At 43.3% G+C, this 18,025-nt stretch overlaps 1 protein-coding gene across 2 annotated transcripts; it reads left to right on the plus strand.

The window, feature by feature from the left end:
* The first annotated feature begins 122 nt into the window (after window positions 1-122).
* On the plus strand, window positions 123-17,960 carry LOC111982142 (sulfate anion transporter 1-like). Of its 2 annotated transcripts, none has more exons than XM_024013732.2 (3): window positions 123-210; window positions 14,854-15,495; window positions 15,986-17,960. In XM_024013732.2, the coding sequence occupies exons 2-3, from the start codon at window positions 14,911-14,913 to the stop codon at window positions 17,546-17,548; spliced, it is 2,148 nt and encodes a 715-aa protein (XP_023869500.1). In that variant the 5' UTR covers window positions 123-210; window positions 14,854-14,910; the 3' UTR covers window positions 17,549-17,960. The 2 variants fall into 2 exon arrangements, with proteins under 2 accessions (XP_023869500.1, XP_023869499.1); XM_024013731.2 differs by lacking the exon at window positions 123-210 and adding an exon at window positions 13,280-13,370.
* Window positions 17,961-18,025: the final 65 nt, after the last annotated feature.

An 18,025-nucleotide genomic window follows, 5' to 3' on the forward strand; every position in this document is an offset into this window, starting at 1 on the left:
CACCCCATCCCCTGTCCCCTCCTCTCTTGCTCTTTGATTGGAGGATTAGATGAGTGGTGCCTGGATGAGAATGAGGCTGCTATTCCCATCATGCTTTGCTCCATCCGGTTGTACGGAATCAGGCCTGTGTGTGTGCGCACAGTGAAGATCTCAGAAGAGGAGGCATGGCTACTGTGTCCTCTCACAAGCCTCCACGTTCCTTATGTCAGGGTGAGTCTCCTCTCCTTGTTCACAATGTTGGCTCTGTCTCTGTGCAGCCACAGATGGACCCCTGCAGAGGGGTTTTGTAGCTAAAACAGATACATGTCTAGACTGAGAATGAATAGTACATCAGAGAACACCCTGACTCTGGTGTATTTACAGAGACAGAGTTTTAATCCTCTCAGATCTGTTACGTATAGTGCGCCTTCTACAGTATATACTTACATATTTACAAAACAAGGTATTGCCTTATTTATTTATGTGTTTTATAATAACGTCCTCATTTCAATATTAACTTGAAAGGTAAATGTTTCAACAGCATGGTGTATTCCTCTCTGCATGTTTTTCACATATACAGGTTTTTCAAGAGGTATATTCTGTCTGGAATGCATTGTATATAAACTGATGATGAACTGTATTGTGTTGCACATTGTCACACTTAAACAACAATGAGCGACCCCTCCCTTTACAGATTACAGTAATTTAGTACCATTACTCTACTGAAGCCTGTTACTCTGTTGGAGAGGGGTCTGTTGAAGGCCACTTCTTCAGCCCACCAACATTAGTGCCATTCACTATGAAACACAGCCACACAAAGCAACAACCTACATGAAATGAATAAATGAATAGTGAATAAGCCCTCTTTAGTTGGCGTTTAAGATATTCTGTTATAAAATGCTCTATAACAAGGGTTCGGCAACAGGCGGCCTGTGGGCCAAAACCATCCGCTAAGTTTTTTGTAAAAAATGGGAAGGGGAAGGGGTTTCAGTAAACAATTAAAAAATTAAAAAATTAAAAAATGCTATTTTTTTCTTTATTTAGGAAATCTGTCCCAAAGTATTCCCACTAATAAAAAAATAGACATATGATCATGTCTCAATTTAATCAAGGTATGAAATTATTATTTTCAAATACAACTCTCGTTGGGCTTAGTTGTGGTCAATATGCAGTGTTCAAATAATTATATTTCGGCCCCCCGACCATCCAACCCGCGGCCGGATCTAGTTACCTACACCTGCTCTATAATATCATTCTATACACAAGGATAACCCCATACATATAGTTTATTTTATGTTTACACAATTTCATATTGATGACTCAGACCTTCAGTAATTTAATTAATTTTGTATTCTTTATTTATTCAGGGAAATCCAATTGAGACCAGGGTCTCATTCTCAAGGGTGCACTGATCACAGTAATACAAAATTAAAATAAAATGTGAGACAAAATAGAAATCAATACAATGTAAAATAAAATTAAGTACAACACAACACAAAATGCAAGACCAACAGTTACATTCCTCAGCTACTAGGTGTAAAGTACACAACGGGAGACAGAGAGCTGGTTTCAAGCGCAGGGCGCAGCAGGTGTTTATTTGTAAAGGACCACAGGAGGAGGCAGGTAGCTGGGTCCAGGGGCAGGCAGAAGGTCATACACATGGGGTCCAAATAGGCAACAGTACAGGCAGGGAAAAGGCAAGTAACGTTATCCGGGAGATCAGGCAATAGGTTGATAACAGGAAATCCGAGGCTAAAGTACAGGCAGAGAATAGTTAAAAGGCGTCATTAGTGAGGCAGGCCAAAACTATCATACATGGGAGGATTCACTCACAGGAACCACAGCACTCCAACTAGTATGTCACAAAACAAACAATACCTCACAATGATGGGGTGCAAAGAACTGAAATAAATAGTGTGTGATAATGACATACAGGTGTATGAACAGGTGATCAGAATTCAGGGGATTGGGATCTGGAGAGTGAGCTGCGTTCAGGGGATCTATGTGTTTGAGAGTGTGAGCTGGAAAGTGTGCTAGAAAGTGAGCTGCGTTCAGGAGATCTATGTGTTTGAGAGTGTGAGTTGGAAGCAGACGTTACACTAGGTCCTCAATCAACACCTTAAATTGCCCAAGCTGCACCAGAACATCAAATTGTGATGGGCCTCATGGACAGTGCGTTTCAACTAAACTGGTCAAACAGAGTGATAAGCTATGGTGTATGCCAAGAGGTGGCACTAATCAATTCACACACATCTCACAAGACCTCACTGGTCAACATGTGACTTAATTAATCTGGATATAATGTTAAGGGTCATTGTACAACTTGTCTCTCGGCACAATAGTGCAAAGACCATGCGGCACATAAACAGTCTGTCTTGTGATGGAGTCATGCCATATCATAATGGAATTTCACATGCGATTTCAAGCTAGTTTATTAATTAATATTCGGTCCACATATAACATCACTGTCACGGCCTGACCATAGAGAGCCTTTTTATTCTCTATTTTGGTTAGGTCGGGGTGTGACTAGGGTGGGTAATCTAGGTTGTTTTATTTCTATGTTGGCCTGGTATGGTTCCCAATCAGAGGCAGCTGTTTAGCGTTGTCTCTGATTGGGGATCATATTTAGGCAGCCATTTCCCCACTGTTTTTTTTGTGGGATCTTGTTTATGGGTAGTTGCCTGTGAGCACTCCATAGCTTCACGTGTCGTTTGCTCTTTATTGTTTTTGTGCGTTTCACGAATAAAAAGATGTGGAACCCATATCACGCTGCGCCTTGGTCCGAATGTTATTAAGACGATCATGACAGTCACTGCAGGTCACAGATCGATTTCTGTGCCATAACATTGAGGACACTGAGATTTCACATGCGATCAATGGCTTGTCTCTAGTCTAAACAGACGGGTTGCCTCCCCCAATGTACCAATGTTCCTGCATGTTGCCTAGGTCTGGGATTCCGAGACTAATCAATGGCTTCATTTGCTAAATCTTAAAGGCCAAATGCAGCCCTTTTTATATCAATATCAAATCATTTCTTGGTAACAATTAATAACCTTATTGTAATAGTTTTCCATAACAATTGACAAAATATCTTGTGCCAATAGCAAAAACATGGCAATTTAACACTGTTACTTGGAGATAAGGAGTTTACCTCATATCTCAACACACACAGACATGTTTTTGGAAATAAATGTACTGTAGATAATGAAATATCCCCAGCTATTGTCTGGGAAACTCTTAAAGCATATATGAGAGTTCGTATCATGTCTTACTCTTCACATAAGAAAAAGAAGACCAATAAAGATTTAGAAATACTAGAACAGAAAATCCACAACCTAGAAGAAAGCACAGTTTAGATAGAAATGTTGACACCCTTCAACAGTTGAATACTTTGAAGCTTGAATATAACACAATAAACACCCGATCTGCAGAGATTGCTGCCATGGAATCCAAGCAACAATATGTTGAGCAAGGTGTAAATTGTCCTGGTGACCATTTGATTAATTGTTCAGCAGTCTTATGGCTTGCGGGTAGAAGCTGTTAAGGAGCCTTTTGGACCTAGACTTGGCGCTCCGGTACCGCTTGCTGTGCCATAGCATAGAGAACAGTCTATGACTTGGGTGATTGGAGTCTTTGACAATTTTATGGGCCTTCCTCTGACACTGCCTAGTATATAGGTCCTGGATGGCAGGAAGTTTGGCCCCAGTGATGTACTGGACCGTACGCACTACCCTCTGTAGCGCCTTGCGGTCAGATGTTGAGCAGTTGCCATACCAGGCGGTGATGCAACCGGTCAGGATGCTCTCGATGGTGCAGATGTAGAACTTTTTGAGGATCTGGGGACCCATGTCAAATCTTTTCAGTCTCCTGAGGGGGAAAAGGTGTTGTCGTGCCCTCTTCACGACTGTCTTGGTGTTTGGACCATGATAGTTTGTTGGTGATGTGGACACCAAGGAACTTGAAACTCTCAACCCGCTCCACTACAGCCCTGTCAATGTGAATGGGGGCGTGTTCGGCCATCCTTTTCCTATAGTCCACAATCAGCTCCTTTGTCTTGCTCACGTTGAGGGAGAGGTTGCTATCCTGGCACCACACTGCCAGGTCTCTGACCTACTCCCTATAGACCGTCTCATTGTTGTCGGTGATCAGGCTTACCACTGTTGTGTCGTCAGCAAACATAATGAGGGTGTTAGGGTCGTGCTTGGCCACGCAGTCATGGGTAAAAAGGGAGTACAGGAGGGCACTAAGCACGCACCCCTGAGGGGCCCCCATGTTGAGGATCATCGTGGCAGATGTGTTGTTGCCTGCCCTTACCACCTGGGGGTGACCCGTCAAGAAGTCCAAGATCCAGTTGCAGAGGGAGGTGTTTAGTCCCAGGGTCCTTAGCTTAGTGATGAGCTTTGTGTGCACTATGGTTTTGAAAGCTGAGCTGTAGTCAATGAACAGCATTCTCACATAGATGTTCCATTTGTCCAGGAGGGAAAGGGCAGTGTGGAGTGCGATTGAGATTGTGTCATCTGTGGATCTGTTGGGGCGGTATGCGAATTGGAGTGGGTCTAGGGTTTCCGGGAAGATGGTGTTGATGTGAGCCATGACTAGCCTTTCAAAGCAGTGCTACGGGGCGGTAGTCAATTAGGCAGATTACCTTCGCTTTCTTGGGCACAGGGACTATGGTGGTCTGCTTGAAACATGTAGGTATTTCAGACTCAGTCTGGGAGAGGTTGTCAATGAAGACACTTGCCAGTTGGTCCGCGCATGCTCTGAGTACACGTCCTGGTAATCCGTCTGGCCCCGCGGCCTTGTGAATGTTGACCTGTTTAAAGGTCTTGCTCACATCGGCTATGGAGAGCGTGATCACACAGTCGTCCGGAACAGCTGGTGCTCTCATGCATGCTTCAGTATTGCTTGCCTCGAAGCGAGCATAAAAGCCATTTAGCCCGTTTGGTAGGCTTGTGTCACTAAGCAGCTCGCGGCTGGGTTTCCCTTGGTAGTCCGTAATAGTTTGCAAGCCCAGACCACATTCGACGAGCATCAGAGACGGTGTAGTAGGATTCAATCTTAGTCCTGTATTGACGCTTTGCCTGTTTGATGGTTCATCTGCGGGATTTCTTATAAGCATCCGGATTAGTGTCCTGCTCCTTGAAAGCGGCAGCTCTAGCCTTCAGTTCAGTGCGGATGTTGCCTGTGATCCATGGCTTCTGGTTGGGATATGTACGTACGGTCACCGTGGGGACAATGTCGTCGATGCACTTATTCCAGTCTGTACTAGCAAAACAGTACTGTAGCGTAGCATCCGAGTCATCTGACCACTTCCGTATTGAGTGAGTCACTGGTACTTCCTGCTTTAGTTTTTGCTTGTAAGCAGGAATCAGGAGGATAGAATTATGGTTAGATTTGCCAAATGGAGGGCGAGAGAAAGCTTTGTATGCGACTCTGTGTGTGGAGTAAAGATGGTAAAGAGTTTTTTTTTCCTCTGGTTGCTGGTAGAAATGAGATAAAACTGATTTTAGTTTGCCTGTTTTAAAGTCCCCAGCCACTAGGAGCACCGCTTCTGGATGAGCATTTTCTTGTTTGCTTATGACTTTATGCCGCTCGTTGAGTGCGGTCTTAGTGCCAGCATCAGTTTGTGGTGGTAAATAGACGGCTATGAAAATTATGAATGAAAACTCTCTTGGTAGATAGTGTGGTCTACAGCTTATCATGAGGTACTCTACCTCAGGCAAACAATTCCTGGTATTGATGGATTTCAAGTGGATTTTTTTTAAACATTTTCATCCGATATTACTAAAGCCTATGTTACTGTACTTATGCTCACTGCAGCCCCCAGTCACTATGTTTGGAGGATCAAGGGTCCATTGTTATGCAGATGCTTCTGCAGAGTATTACTTTTGAATCTGGGTTACAAAATCATTGCTAAGGTATTGGCTTTTCGCATAGAAACAGTAATACAAAAGTTAATTCACTCAGATCAAACAGGGTTTATTCGGAACAGGATGTCTTCAGACAATCTCTGCCGATCTCTCCCTATTTCTATGTTAGGTAGGGTCAACATAATCAAAATTAATATATTACCAAGGTTTTATTTATTTTTTCCAGGCCTTGCCAGTTTCAATTCCATCCAAATTTTAAATTAAATAAATGGACTGCTCTCCAAAGACCTCTAGAGTCAAATTGACGGTTTTACCTTATAAAGATGGAGGTCTTGGACTACCTCATATGAAGATGTATTACTGGGCTGCACAACTGCGTTCACTTAATCAATGGACAGCAGACTATCCTTGTACATGGAGAAGTACCGAAGCCACAAATGTAATACTGTATGATCTAAAGCATATTTACTATTATGGGTCCAAGGCACTGAAGGAAAAAACAGACAATCCAATGACACTCAATTCCATTTATATTTGGGAAAATGTATATAAATTCATGAGGTGGAAAGAACCAATATCACCAAGCACCCCTATTTGGAATAACCCCACCTTCCCTCCAGCATTTAATGATAACACCCTTCAGTCCTGGTTCCAAAGTGGCATCATTAATTTTGAACATGTGTACTATGATGGATCTCTATTGTCATTCATTCAATTACAAGAAAGATTTGGATTGTCCAAGGCCGATTTCTTTAAGTTCTTACAACTCAGAAATCTTATTTGTATTTATATTTGTGCTTATTAGGTATTCCCATTCTTCCTGGGGTCCAAACATATTAAAACACTTACATTACATATAAAACAAACAGTACATCATATAAACATCATTACACTACTACATACACTACCGGTCAAAAGTTTGGACACACCTACTCATTCAAGGGTTTTTCTTTATTTTTACTATTTTATATCTTGTAGAATAATAGTGAAGACATCAAAACTATGAAATAAAACATATGGAAACATGTAGTAACCAAAAAAGTGTTAAACAAATCAAAAAAGGTTTTATATTTGAGATTCTTCAAATAGCCACACTTTGCCTTGATGACACAATCTTGGCATTCTCTCAAACATCTTCATGAGGTAGTCACCTGGAATGCATTTCAATTAACAGGTGTGCCTTGTTAAAAGTTCATTTGTGGAATTTCTTTCCTTCTTAATGCGTTTGAGCCAATCAGTTGTGTTGTGACAAGGTAGGATGGTATAAAGAAGACAGCCTTATTAAGTAAAAGACCAAGTACACATTATGGCAAGAACAGCTCAAATAAGCAAAGAGAAACAACAGTCCATCATTACTTTAAGACATAAAGGTCAGTCAATACGGAACATTTCAAGAACTTTGGAAAGTTTCTTCAAGTGCAGTCGCAAAAACCATCAGGCGCTATGATGAAACTGGCTCTCATGAGGACCGCCACAGGAATGGAAGACCCAGAGTTACCTCTGCTGCAGAGGATAAGTTCATTAGAGTTACCAGCCTCAGAATTCGCAGCCCAAATAAATGCTTCACAGAGTTCAAGTAACAGACACATCTCAACATCAACTGTTCAGAGGAGACCATGTGAGTCAGGCCTTCATGGTCGAATTGCTTTAAAGAAGCCACAACTAAAAGACACCAATAAGAAGAAGAGACTTGCTTTGGCCAAGAAACACAAGCAATGGACATTAGACCGGTGGAAATGTGTCCTTTAGTCTGGAGTCTAAATTGGAGATTTTTGGTTCCAACCGCCGTGTTTTTGTGAGACGCGGTGTGGGTGAACGGATGATCTCCGCATGTGTATTTCCCACCGTAAAGCATGGAGGAGGAGGTGTTATGGTGTGGGGGTGCTTTTCTGGTGACACTGTCTGTGATTTATTTAGAATTCAAGGCACACTTAACCAGCATGGCTACCACAGCATTCTGCAGCGATACGCCATCCCATCTGGTTTGGGCTTAGAGGGACTATCATTTGTTTCTCAACAGGACAATGACCCAACACACCTCCAGGCTGTGTAAGGGCTATTTTACCAAGAAGGAGAGTGTTGGAGTGCTGCATCAGATGACCTGGCCTCCACAATCCCCCGACCTCAACCAAACTGAGATGGTTTGGGATGAGGCTTAGGAAGGCCACCAAAAAGTCTGAAATTTCCATCCCAAATTACAACATTTTCCGTCAAGACAGAACTGCTAAAGGGGGCGGAATTACAATCTACTGTAGAGATAGCCTACAGAGTTCTGTCATACTATCCAGGTCTATGCCCACACAGTTCGAGCTTCTACTTTTAAAGATCCATCTCTCTAGAAATAAGTCCCTTACTGTTGTCGCTTGTTATAGACCCCCCTCAGCTCCCAGCTGTACCCTAGACACCATATGTGAATTGATTGCCCCACATCTATCGTCAGAGTTCGCACTGCTAGGTGACCTAAATTGGGATATGCTTAACACCCCGGCCGTCCTACTATCTAAGCTAGATGCCCTCAATCTCACAAAAATTATCAAGGAACCTACCAGGTACAACCCCAAATCCGTAAACATGGGCACCCTCATAGATATCATCCTGACTAACTTGCCCTCTAAATACACCTCTGCTGTTTTCAACCAGGATCTCAGCGATCACTGCTTCATTGCCTGCGTTCGATATGGGTCCGCGGTCAAACGACCACCCCTCATCACTGTCAAACGCTCCCTAAAACACTTCTGCGAGCAGGCCCTTCTAATCGACCTGGCCCGGGTATCGTAGAAGGATATTGACCTCATCCCGTCAGTAGAGGATGCCTGGTTGTTCTTTAAAAGTGCTTTCCTCACCATCTTAAATAAACATGCCCCTTTAAAAAAAATTGAACTAAGAACAGATATAGCCCTTGGTTCACTCCAGACTTGATTGCCCTTGACCAGCACAAAAACACCCTGACGCCGTAAAGTCCATGGAGAATAAGAGTACCTCCTCCCAGCTGCCCACTGCACTGAGACTAGGAAACACTGTCACCACTGATAAATCCACGATAATCGAGAATTTCAATAAGCATTTCTCTACGGCTGGCCATGCTTTCCACCTGGCTACCCCAACCCCGACCAACAGCTCTGCACCCCCCCCAACCACCGCCCCCCCCCCCCCCCACACTTCTTCTTCACCCAAATCCAGACAGCTGATGTCCTGAAAGAGCTGAAAAATCTGGATCCCTACAAATCAGCTGGGTTAGACAATCTGGACCCTCTCTTCCTAAAATTATCCGCCGCCATTGTTGCAGCCCCTATTACTAGTCTGTTCAACCTCTCTTTCGTATCATCTGAGATTCCTAAAGATTGGAAAGCGGCCACGGTCATCCCCCTCTTCAAAGGGGGAGACACTCTAGACCCAAACTGTTACAGACCTATATCCATCCTGCCCTGCCTTTCTAAAGTCTTTGAAAGCCAAGTTAACAAAGATGACCGACCATTTCGAATCCCACCATACCTTCTCCGCTATGCAATCTGGTTTCCGAGCTGGTCACAGGTGCACCTCAGCCACGCTCAGGGTCCGAAACGATATCATATCCGCCATCAATAAAAGACAGTACTGTGCAGCCGCCTTCTTCGACCTAGCCAAGGCTTTCGACTCTGTCAATCACGGTATTCTTATCGGCAGACTCAACAGCCTTGGTTTCTCTAATGACTGCCTCGCCTGGTTAACTAACTACTTCCCAGATAGAGTTCAGAGTGTCAAATCGGAGGGCCTGTTGTCCGGACCCCTGGCAGTCTCTATGGGGGTGCCAAAGGGTTCAATTCTCTGGCTGACTCTTTTCTCTGTATATATCAATGATCTCGCTCTTGCTGCCGGGTGATTGTTTTATCCACCTCTATACAGATGACACCATTCTGTATACATCTGGCCCTTCTTTGGAAACTGTGTTAACAAACTTCCAAACGAGCTTCAACGCCATACAACACTCCTTCCGTGGCCTCCAACTGCTCTTAAATGCTAGTAAAACTAAATGCATGCTCTTCAACCGATCGCTGCCCGCACCCGCCCGCCCGACTACCATCACTACTCTGGACGGTTCTGACTTAGAATATGTGGACAACTATAAATACCTAGGTGTCTGGCTAGATTGTAAACTCTCCTTCCAGGTTCACATTAAGCATCTCCAATCCAAAGTTAAATCTAGAATTTGCTTCCTTTTTCGCAACAAAGCCTCCTTCACTTATGCTGCCAAACATACCCTCGTAAAAACTGACCATCCTACCGATCCTTGACTTCGGTGATGTCATTTACAAAATAGCCTCCAACACTCTACTCAGCAAATTGGATGCAGTCTATCACAGTGCCATCCGTTTTGTTACCAAAGCCCCATATTCTACCCACCACTGCAACCTGTATGCTCTCGTTGGCTGGTCCTCGCTACATATTCGTCGCCAAACCCACTGGCTCCAGGTCATCTACAAGTCTTTGCTAGATAAAGCTCCACCTTATCTCAGCTCACTGGTCACAATAGCATCACCCACCCGTAGCACGCGCTCCAGTAGGTATATTTCACTTGTCATCCCCAAAGCCAACACCTCCTTTGGCCGCCTTTCCTTCCAGTTCTCTGTTGCCAATGACTGGAACGAATTGAAAAAATCACTGAAGTTGGAGACTTATATCTCCCTCACTAACTTTAAATGTCAGCTGTCAGAGCAGCTTACAGATCGCTGCAGCTGTACACAGCCCATATGTAAATAGCCCATTCAACCAACTACCTACCTCATCCCCATATTTGTTTTTGTTTTTCTGGTCTTTTGCACACCAGTATTTCTACTTGCACATCCTCATCTGCACATATATCACTCCAGTGTAGATTGCTAAATTGTAATTACTTTGCCACTATTGGCCTATTTATTGCCTTACCTCCTTACTTCATTTGCACACACAGTATACAATATACAATTTTTCTATTGTGTTATTGACTGTACGCTTGTTTATCCCATATATAACTCTGTGTTGTTTTTGTCGCACTGCTTTGCTTTATCTTGGCCAGGTCGCAGTTGTAAATGAGAACTTGTTCTCAACTGGCCTACCTGGTTAAATAAAGGGGAAATTAAAAAAAATTAAGTCGGACCGCAGAGTGAAGGAAAAGCAGCCAACAAGTGCTCAGCATATCTGGGAACTCCTTCAAGACTGTTGGAAAAGCATTCCAGGTTAAACTGGTTGAGAGAATGTCAAGAGTGTGCAAAGCTGTCATCAAGGCAAAGGGTGGCTATTTGAAGAATCTCAAATCTCAAATATATTTTGATTTGTTTAACACTTTTTTGGTTACTATATGATTCCATATGTGTTATTTCATAGTTTTGATGTCTTCACTATTATTCTACAATGTAGAAAATAGTACAAAAACCCTTGAATGAGTAGGTGTTCTAAAATGTTTGACCGGTAGTGTATCTACAATACAAAATGTTTGATACCACCATACAACAATATCACAATGTGTGCATATGCATGTGTCTGTACCTTTGTGTGTGTTACTTCATTGTTCCATAAGGTGTATTTTTACCAGTTTTTTTAAATCTGATTCTACTGCTTGGATCAGTTACCTTATGTGGAATAGAGTTCCATGTAGTCATGGCTCTATGTAGTACTGTGCGCCTCCCATAGTCCGTTCTGGATTTGGGTGCTGTGAAGAGACCTCTCGTGGCATGTCTTGAGGGGTATGCATGGGTGTCCGAGCTGTGTGCAAGTATTTTATACAGACAGCTCGGTACATTCAGCTTGTCAACACCTCTTAAAAAAACAAGTATTCAATTGCTTCAACGGAATCTGGATGAACCTAAGGCATCTTACATAGAAAAAATACTGAAAGAAGTTGATTGCCAAGTTATATCAAGGGTTGTTTGAAACTCTACCTGGTGGTTCAGAACCTAAAAGGAAAAAATGGGAAACAGATCTAAAGGAAGAAATTGGGGGGAACCATTGGTCACAGATATGGAATTGCTGGAGAGAAAAAAATTGAGCCATCAATTGGAAAGCCTCATATCCGCCCTCAATAACAAACTAGAGGACTGAACTATCTAGCTACATCCCATTAGACATTACAAAATCAAACATAAACCAGACACATTTGAGTGTTTTCTATAGTGGCCGTTCCGTTGAGGTTTTTTGTGTTGTGTTATACAAGATGTGTTGTATGTAATAATAAAAAATTTAAATAAAAACAACATCGACAAAAATAGCTTTTTGCTAAAAAAATATTCCGCAATAAAGGATTTTGCTAGGACTGTCTGGGAGTAGTCTGAGTTGGAAGGGGAAAACTGAAAACTAGCTGTTATTGGCAAAGAGGTTAGGAACTCTCTTTGTTTTTGGTCTATTAACTAATTTACCTCCTGGTGATGTCACCAGGCAAGCCGAAACTCCCACCCATGCAAACCTGCTGATTAGAAGGTCCTGTGTAGATTTTATTTTCAACCAGCAACTATCAGGAAATAACACTGATCAAATTTGTTCACACTTTTACAGCATTAGTTTCCTCAGCTGTTGTACAATATGATACAAAACAAAGGAACAACTGAATTTTGACTGCACTGGGCCTTTAAGTCTTTGACATAGCTAGAAACCAGAAACACAACACATATTTTAGTAGTCCATCAATGATGACTAATATGCAAAGCAGAAGTAAAAAATAATGTATGTGAACACAAACCTTACTAAGCGCACCTTTCTGATTCAGTGGGGTTGGGTTAAATGCGGAAGACACATTTCAGTTGAAGGCATTCAGTTGTGCAACTGACTAGGTATCCCCCTTTGCCTTTCCCTAGGCTTCTGGAAACAGGACATTCTGTCTAATTAAAAAAAGTCTGGTTCTGAAAAGCATGTGCATTTGTTTTTTCATTTCCATATTTGTCACATATATTATGTAAATGAAAGCAATACATTGATAAACTGAGAGGGGATCAGTAATCTGGTGTCCAGTCAATAGTGAATGAAGCCCCTATCTGTTGTAAGGCAACCATACCAGGCGACGTTATCAACTGGAACTATGTGAACAGTTTGGCTTTTGCAATTTGTGACTCTTCTTCAACTTCAGTTGTACAACCAGATCCCAGGTTAGGTCTGAATAGTAACACTGTGGAAGATAAGCCACTCCAGCCAGTAAACAATTGACTGATGTTACCCTATTGCCCAGATCTTGACTCGATGAGACAGTGCCCCCCCCCTGCCCCCCATGATAATGATCAGTGTCAGGCCAAGGGTTGCCCTTATCTTTATTCTCATCCAACATACATTTGCCACAGAAACCGGTTTGTCAGTCTCCTCGGGGGAAGCTAGCGAGGTGCATGTATGACACTGCCAGAGAGACAGGGGAGACAAAAGTAGAGAGAGAAAGAGCGAGCGTGTGACACGTTGGTTGTAAGTGTGAGGGACAGTACAGATAGCGGTGATTATTTTCAGGTATACCTGAAGATACATGTACCTGACTATAAAACTAAGACACCCAGTTTGCATTCCTCTTTGGGTTGGCAGAACACAGTGTGGGTGAGTTATTGTTTTACCTCAGCCTGAACGGTTCTAGAATAACAAGTAGCCTAACTTTGTAACCTTTGTAACCTGCCATATCATGCATTTAGATGTTTTAATACAGGTATAGAATATCATTTAGAGAGAGTGTTAAAAATAGTGTTCAAATAGTGTTCAAATCTGGAGTGTCTACCAATTAGATTTTTTACCTAAAATGTCTCTTACTATTTGAGTCCCCTTGGTGCAGTTATTGCTGTACATGGGGGGTGGGTGTTGACTTCGGCACACAAAGTAAAAGCAGGAATCAAAACCCATTAGACAGTTGTAATGAGGTTAGGATGAGACACAATGATGACTTGATCTTCTGTGTATTGCTACTGTAAGGGATTATCATCCTAGTTATCATATACTGCATCGTTTAGTGCTTCTGAAGACATGATGAGACATGATCGGCTCTATGGTGAATGTCTGTATTACCCATTCATCTCAATCTAGGGATGTTCAGACTGTCCACAGATGGAAATGGAGTCGTTTTTTGTTTTTTTCACTGATATCATTAGAGGCATGCTTTGATACTTTCTGGTTAGGTCCCATTTAAGATATATTGGAGTTTAATATGATAATAATAATTATTGTAATTGTAACATATTTGTAACATATTTTATTTTGAACCCTTTTCAAGACACCCAGTCACTTTACATACACAAGCTAATCAGCAGGATAAAAAGTAATACAATCACACATTAAAATAAGCAAATACAAAAGTACATACAGTGCCGTGAAAAGGTATTTGTCCCCTTTCAGATTTTCTATATTTTTGCATATTTTTTACACTGAACGTTATCACACATAAAGGACAATGTCAGGCCATCCGTCAGTGAGCTGAAACTAAAGCGCAGCTGGGTCATGCTGCAAGACAATGATCCAAAACACACAAGCTAGACTACATCAGAATGGCTGAAAAGCAACACATTTAAAGTTTTGGAATGGCCTAGTCAAAGTCCAGAAAATCAGAAAGGGGAAAAATACTTATTCATGGCACTGTATATGGACTGTCAATACATTGTCTGTGTTTGTCTTTGGATTGAGGGGCAATCTGAGATGGGTTGACAGATATGGTCCTTGAGTAAGTTTTTCCATTGTCACTGTGCTGAACATCGCTGTGCAATATTGAACTGGATGTGGGAGCACATCAACACCAGGCTCTATGAGGATAGTCCAACTTATCTCTCATATATTATGACACGTTTATTGCTTTTCAATGTATTCATGTTATCCATACAGTAAAGCTATTTTCACTAAATCACTTACAATCTCATCGGTCTACACTACCCATCAAAGTTTAACTAGCAGACTATGTGAGTGATGTAACACCCCTTGAATTCAAATGCTAGCTTGGAAGTTGCTGTGTTTAATCATTGTTTCCTTTCAAGGAGGAAACACTATCTAATGATCAAATAGTGTCATGATGAGTGAAGGTTCTCTGTCTGATTCATTCCAGGAGCACGGCTAAGCACCACACCAAGACCACCACCACAGCCTACCACTTCCAGAGGCCATGGAGGAAGCCAAGGTCACAGAAGTTCCCCACCTGGAGCGGAGGGTCAGGAAGCGGAAAGAGCCCATGGCCATCCTGAAGACCAAGCTGAGCCGTAGCCTGTCCTGCTCCATGCCCAGGGTCAAGACTACCCTGACTGGGTTATTCCCTGTGATGCTCTGGCTGCCCAAGTACAAGCTGAAAGAGTATATCTGGGGTGATCTAATGTCGGGCCTCGTCATAGGCATCATCCTGGTCCCTCAGGCCATCGCCTACTGTCTGCTGGCCGGAGTAGACCCCATCTATGGCCTCTACACTTCCTTCTTCGCCAACATCATCTACTTCTTCATGGGGACCTCCAGGCACGTGTCTGTGGGCATATTCAGTCTGATGAGCCTTATGGTGGGCCAAGTGGTGGACAGAGAGGTGTATATGGCAGGGTTCGATTTGGATGACACCAAAGCAGATGGAATCTTGAATGTGACAGTTGACTCAGACAGCTCAGCAGTCAACCTCACCATGGGGGCCTTCGGCATGGAATGTGGGAAAGAATGTTATGCCATCAGTATCGCAGCAGCCATGACGTTTTTGGTTGGGATTTACCAGGTACATTTTCAATTAAAACACTCTGATTCATCACTCTCAAAACTGCTTTGAAGATTTTGTGAAACAGATGTAACAATTACTCCTGAAATTATTTTACTTGATTAAACACTGATGTCATAAACATCGTAGATCACCTACAGATGTAGGATCTTAATATGAACCATAATTCTACAGCAGAAAATAAATCCTGCAGCAACAGGAAATTATATAGATTATAATTAATGGGAATGTATTGTAGGGGTTGATACATTTTTCATTAGGGCAAATCAAGTCTGACATTTTTAAGTGGAAATTACGAACTTTAGAAGCCTTTTTAAGCCTTGAATACGCTACAAGTTTGCATTTCCTGCTGTACAGGAAAGTTCTCACCAATAAAAGAGTGATCAAATGAAGATCCTACATCTGTATATCAAAGATGACTGTGCTGAATATATTGACCTTCAGAATAGATTAAATGAACTATCTGATAAAAATGGTTGTCTCCTTCCAGGTATTGATGGCTGTGTTCAGACTGGGCTTTGTCTCCGTCTATCTCTCTGCTCCCATGCTGGACGGCTTCGCCACTGGCGCCTCGTTCACCATCCTCACCGTCCAAGCCAAGTACCTCCTGGGGCTCAAGATCCCTCGCCACCAGGGCTACGGAACAGTGGTGGTCACCTGGATCAACATCTTAAGCAACATCCAGAATACCAACTACTGTGACCTGATCACCAGTGCCATCTGCATCTCCGTCCTGGTGGCGGGGAAGGAGCTCCAAGAGCGTTACAAGGACCGTCTTAAGATCCCCCTGCCCACAGAGCTGGTGGTGGTGGCGATCGCTACACTGGCGTCCCACTTTGGAGACTTTCATAGACGGTACGACTCCAATGTCTCTGGGGCTATCCCCACAGGCTTCATCCCCCCTAAGGTGCCCAGTTTTGGGTTGATGCCCCGGGTGGCCTTCGACGCCATGCCACTGGCTGTGATCAGCTTTGCCTTCACGGTTTCCCTCTCTGAGATGTTTGCCAAGAAGAACGGCTACACCGTTCGCCCCAACCAGGAGATGATGGCCATTGCTTTCTGTAACATCATCCCTTCTTTCTTCCACTGTTTTACCACCAGCGCTGCCCTGGCTAAGACTATGGTGAAAGACTCCACGGGCTGCCAGACTCAGGTCTCCAGCATTGTGAGTGCCTTCGTCGTTCTCCTGGTCCTACTCTTCTTTGCCCCCCTCTTTTACTCCCTCCAGAAGTGCGTCCTGGCCTGTATCATCATCGTCAGCCTGAGGGGCGCTCTCCGTAAGTTCAGAGACGTGCCCAGTAAGTGGCGCGTCAGTAAGATGGACGCTATTGTCTGGATGGTGACGATGAGTGCCTCAGCTCTGATCAGTGTGGAGATGGGGCTGGTGGTTGGGGTCGTTTTCTCTATGCTCTGTATCATCGTCCAGACCCAGAATCCCAAGGTTTCTCTGCTGGGACAGATCCATGACACTGCCCACTACGAGGACATGGAGGAGTATGAAAACCTCATGTCTCTCCCTAAAGTAAAGATCTTCCGCTTCCAGGCCCCGCTGTACTATGCAAACAAGGACTTCTTCCTGAAGTCTCTGTACAAAGCCGTGGGCTTGGCACCCTTCCTGGAGATGACCAGGAGGAGGAAAGCAGAGAAAAAAGCCGGAACACTGGCAGAGAAGGAGGCTGTGAGAGCCGACAAGACTAATGGAGAGGTAAAGGTAGGGCTGGGGTCCAGAGAACTTGACTTACATACGATCATCCTAGACTGCTCTGCCATGCCCTTCATAGACTCAACAGGGATGCAAACCTTCAAAGGGATCCTTAAAGACTATAAGGAGGTGTGTGTCACGGTGCTGCTAGCGAGCTGTAACACCACGGTCATAGATTCTCTCAGACAAGGCTCTTTCTTTGGGAAGGCTGACAAAGACATGGAAAACTTGTCATTTTATACTGTACATGCTGCAGTTCGATTTGCCAATGACAGGGCAGCTTCTACATCAGAGCTCTCCAACCCTGTTCCTCGAGAGCTACCGTCCTGTAGGTTCTCGATCCAACCCTAATCTAGCACAGTTTTTAGTTGATAAACTGAGTCAAGTTAGTTAAAACTGGGGTTGGAGTAAAAACCTACAGGAGGCTAGCTCTCCAGGAACAGAGTTGTTGAACCCCGATCTACATCCATTGGTGACGCACAGAAGGTTGGTGGCACCTTCATTGGGGAGGACAGGCTCGTGGTAATGGCTGGAGCGGAATCAGTGAAATGCTACCAAATACATCAAACACATGGTTTCCATGTACTTGATGCCATTCCATTGGTTGCGTTCCGGGCATTATTATGAGCCGTCCTTCCCTCCGCAGCCTCCACTGGACCAGAGCCATATATATCCAAATAAATGGAAATGGAAATAAATGGCTCTGGTGTAGACTGAGACAGAAGAACAAGGGTTTTTTATATGAGGGAGAATGAGTAGTTGAAGAGTTAAATAATGTATTATCAAGATTATGAAAGATAAAGTGAGCAAACAGCATCACTGGTAATT

Source organism: Salvelinus sp. IW2-2015, linkage group LG20 (assembly GCF_002910315.2).
Source record: "Salvelinus sp. IW2-2015 linkage group LG20, ASM291031v2, whole genome shotgun sequence".
Lineage (NCBI taxonomy): Eukaryota > Metazoa > Chordata > Actinopteri > Salmoniformes > Salmonidae > Salvelinus > Salvelinus sp. IW2-2015.

Bases quoted from the DNA above. Each gene is read 5' to 3' on its own strand.
- LOC111982142 (XM_024013732.2), top strand. From the start codon at position 14,911: ATGGAGGAAGCCAAGGTCACAGAAGTTCCCCACCTGGAGCGGAGGGTC. The intron at 15,496-15,985 runs GTACATTTTCAA...GTCTCCTTCCAG, and splicing joins TTTTGGTTGGGATTTACCAG to GTATTGATGGCTGTGTTCAG.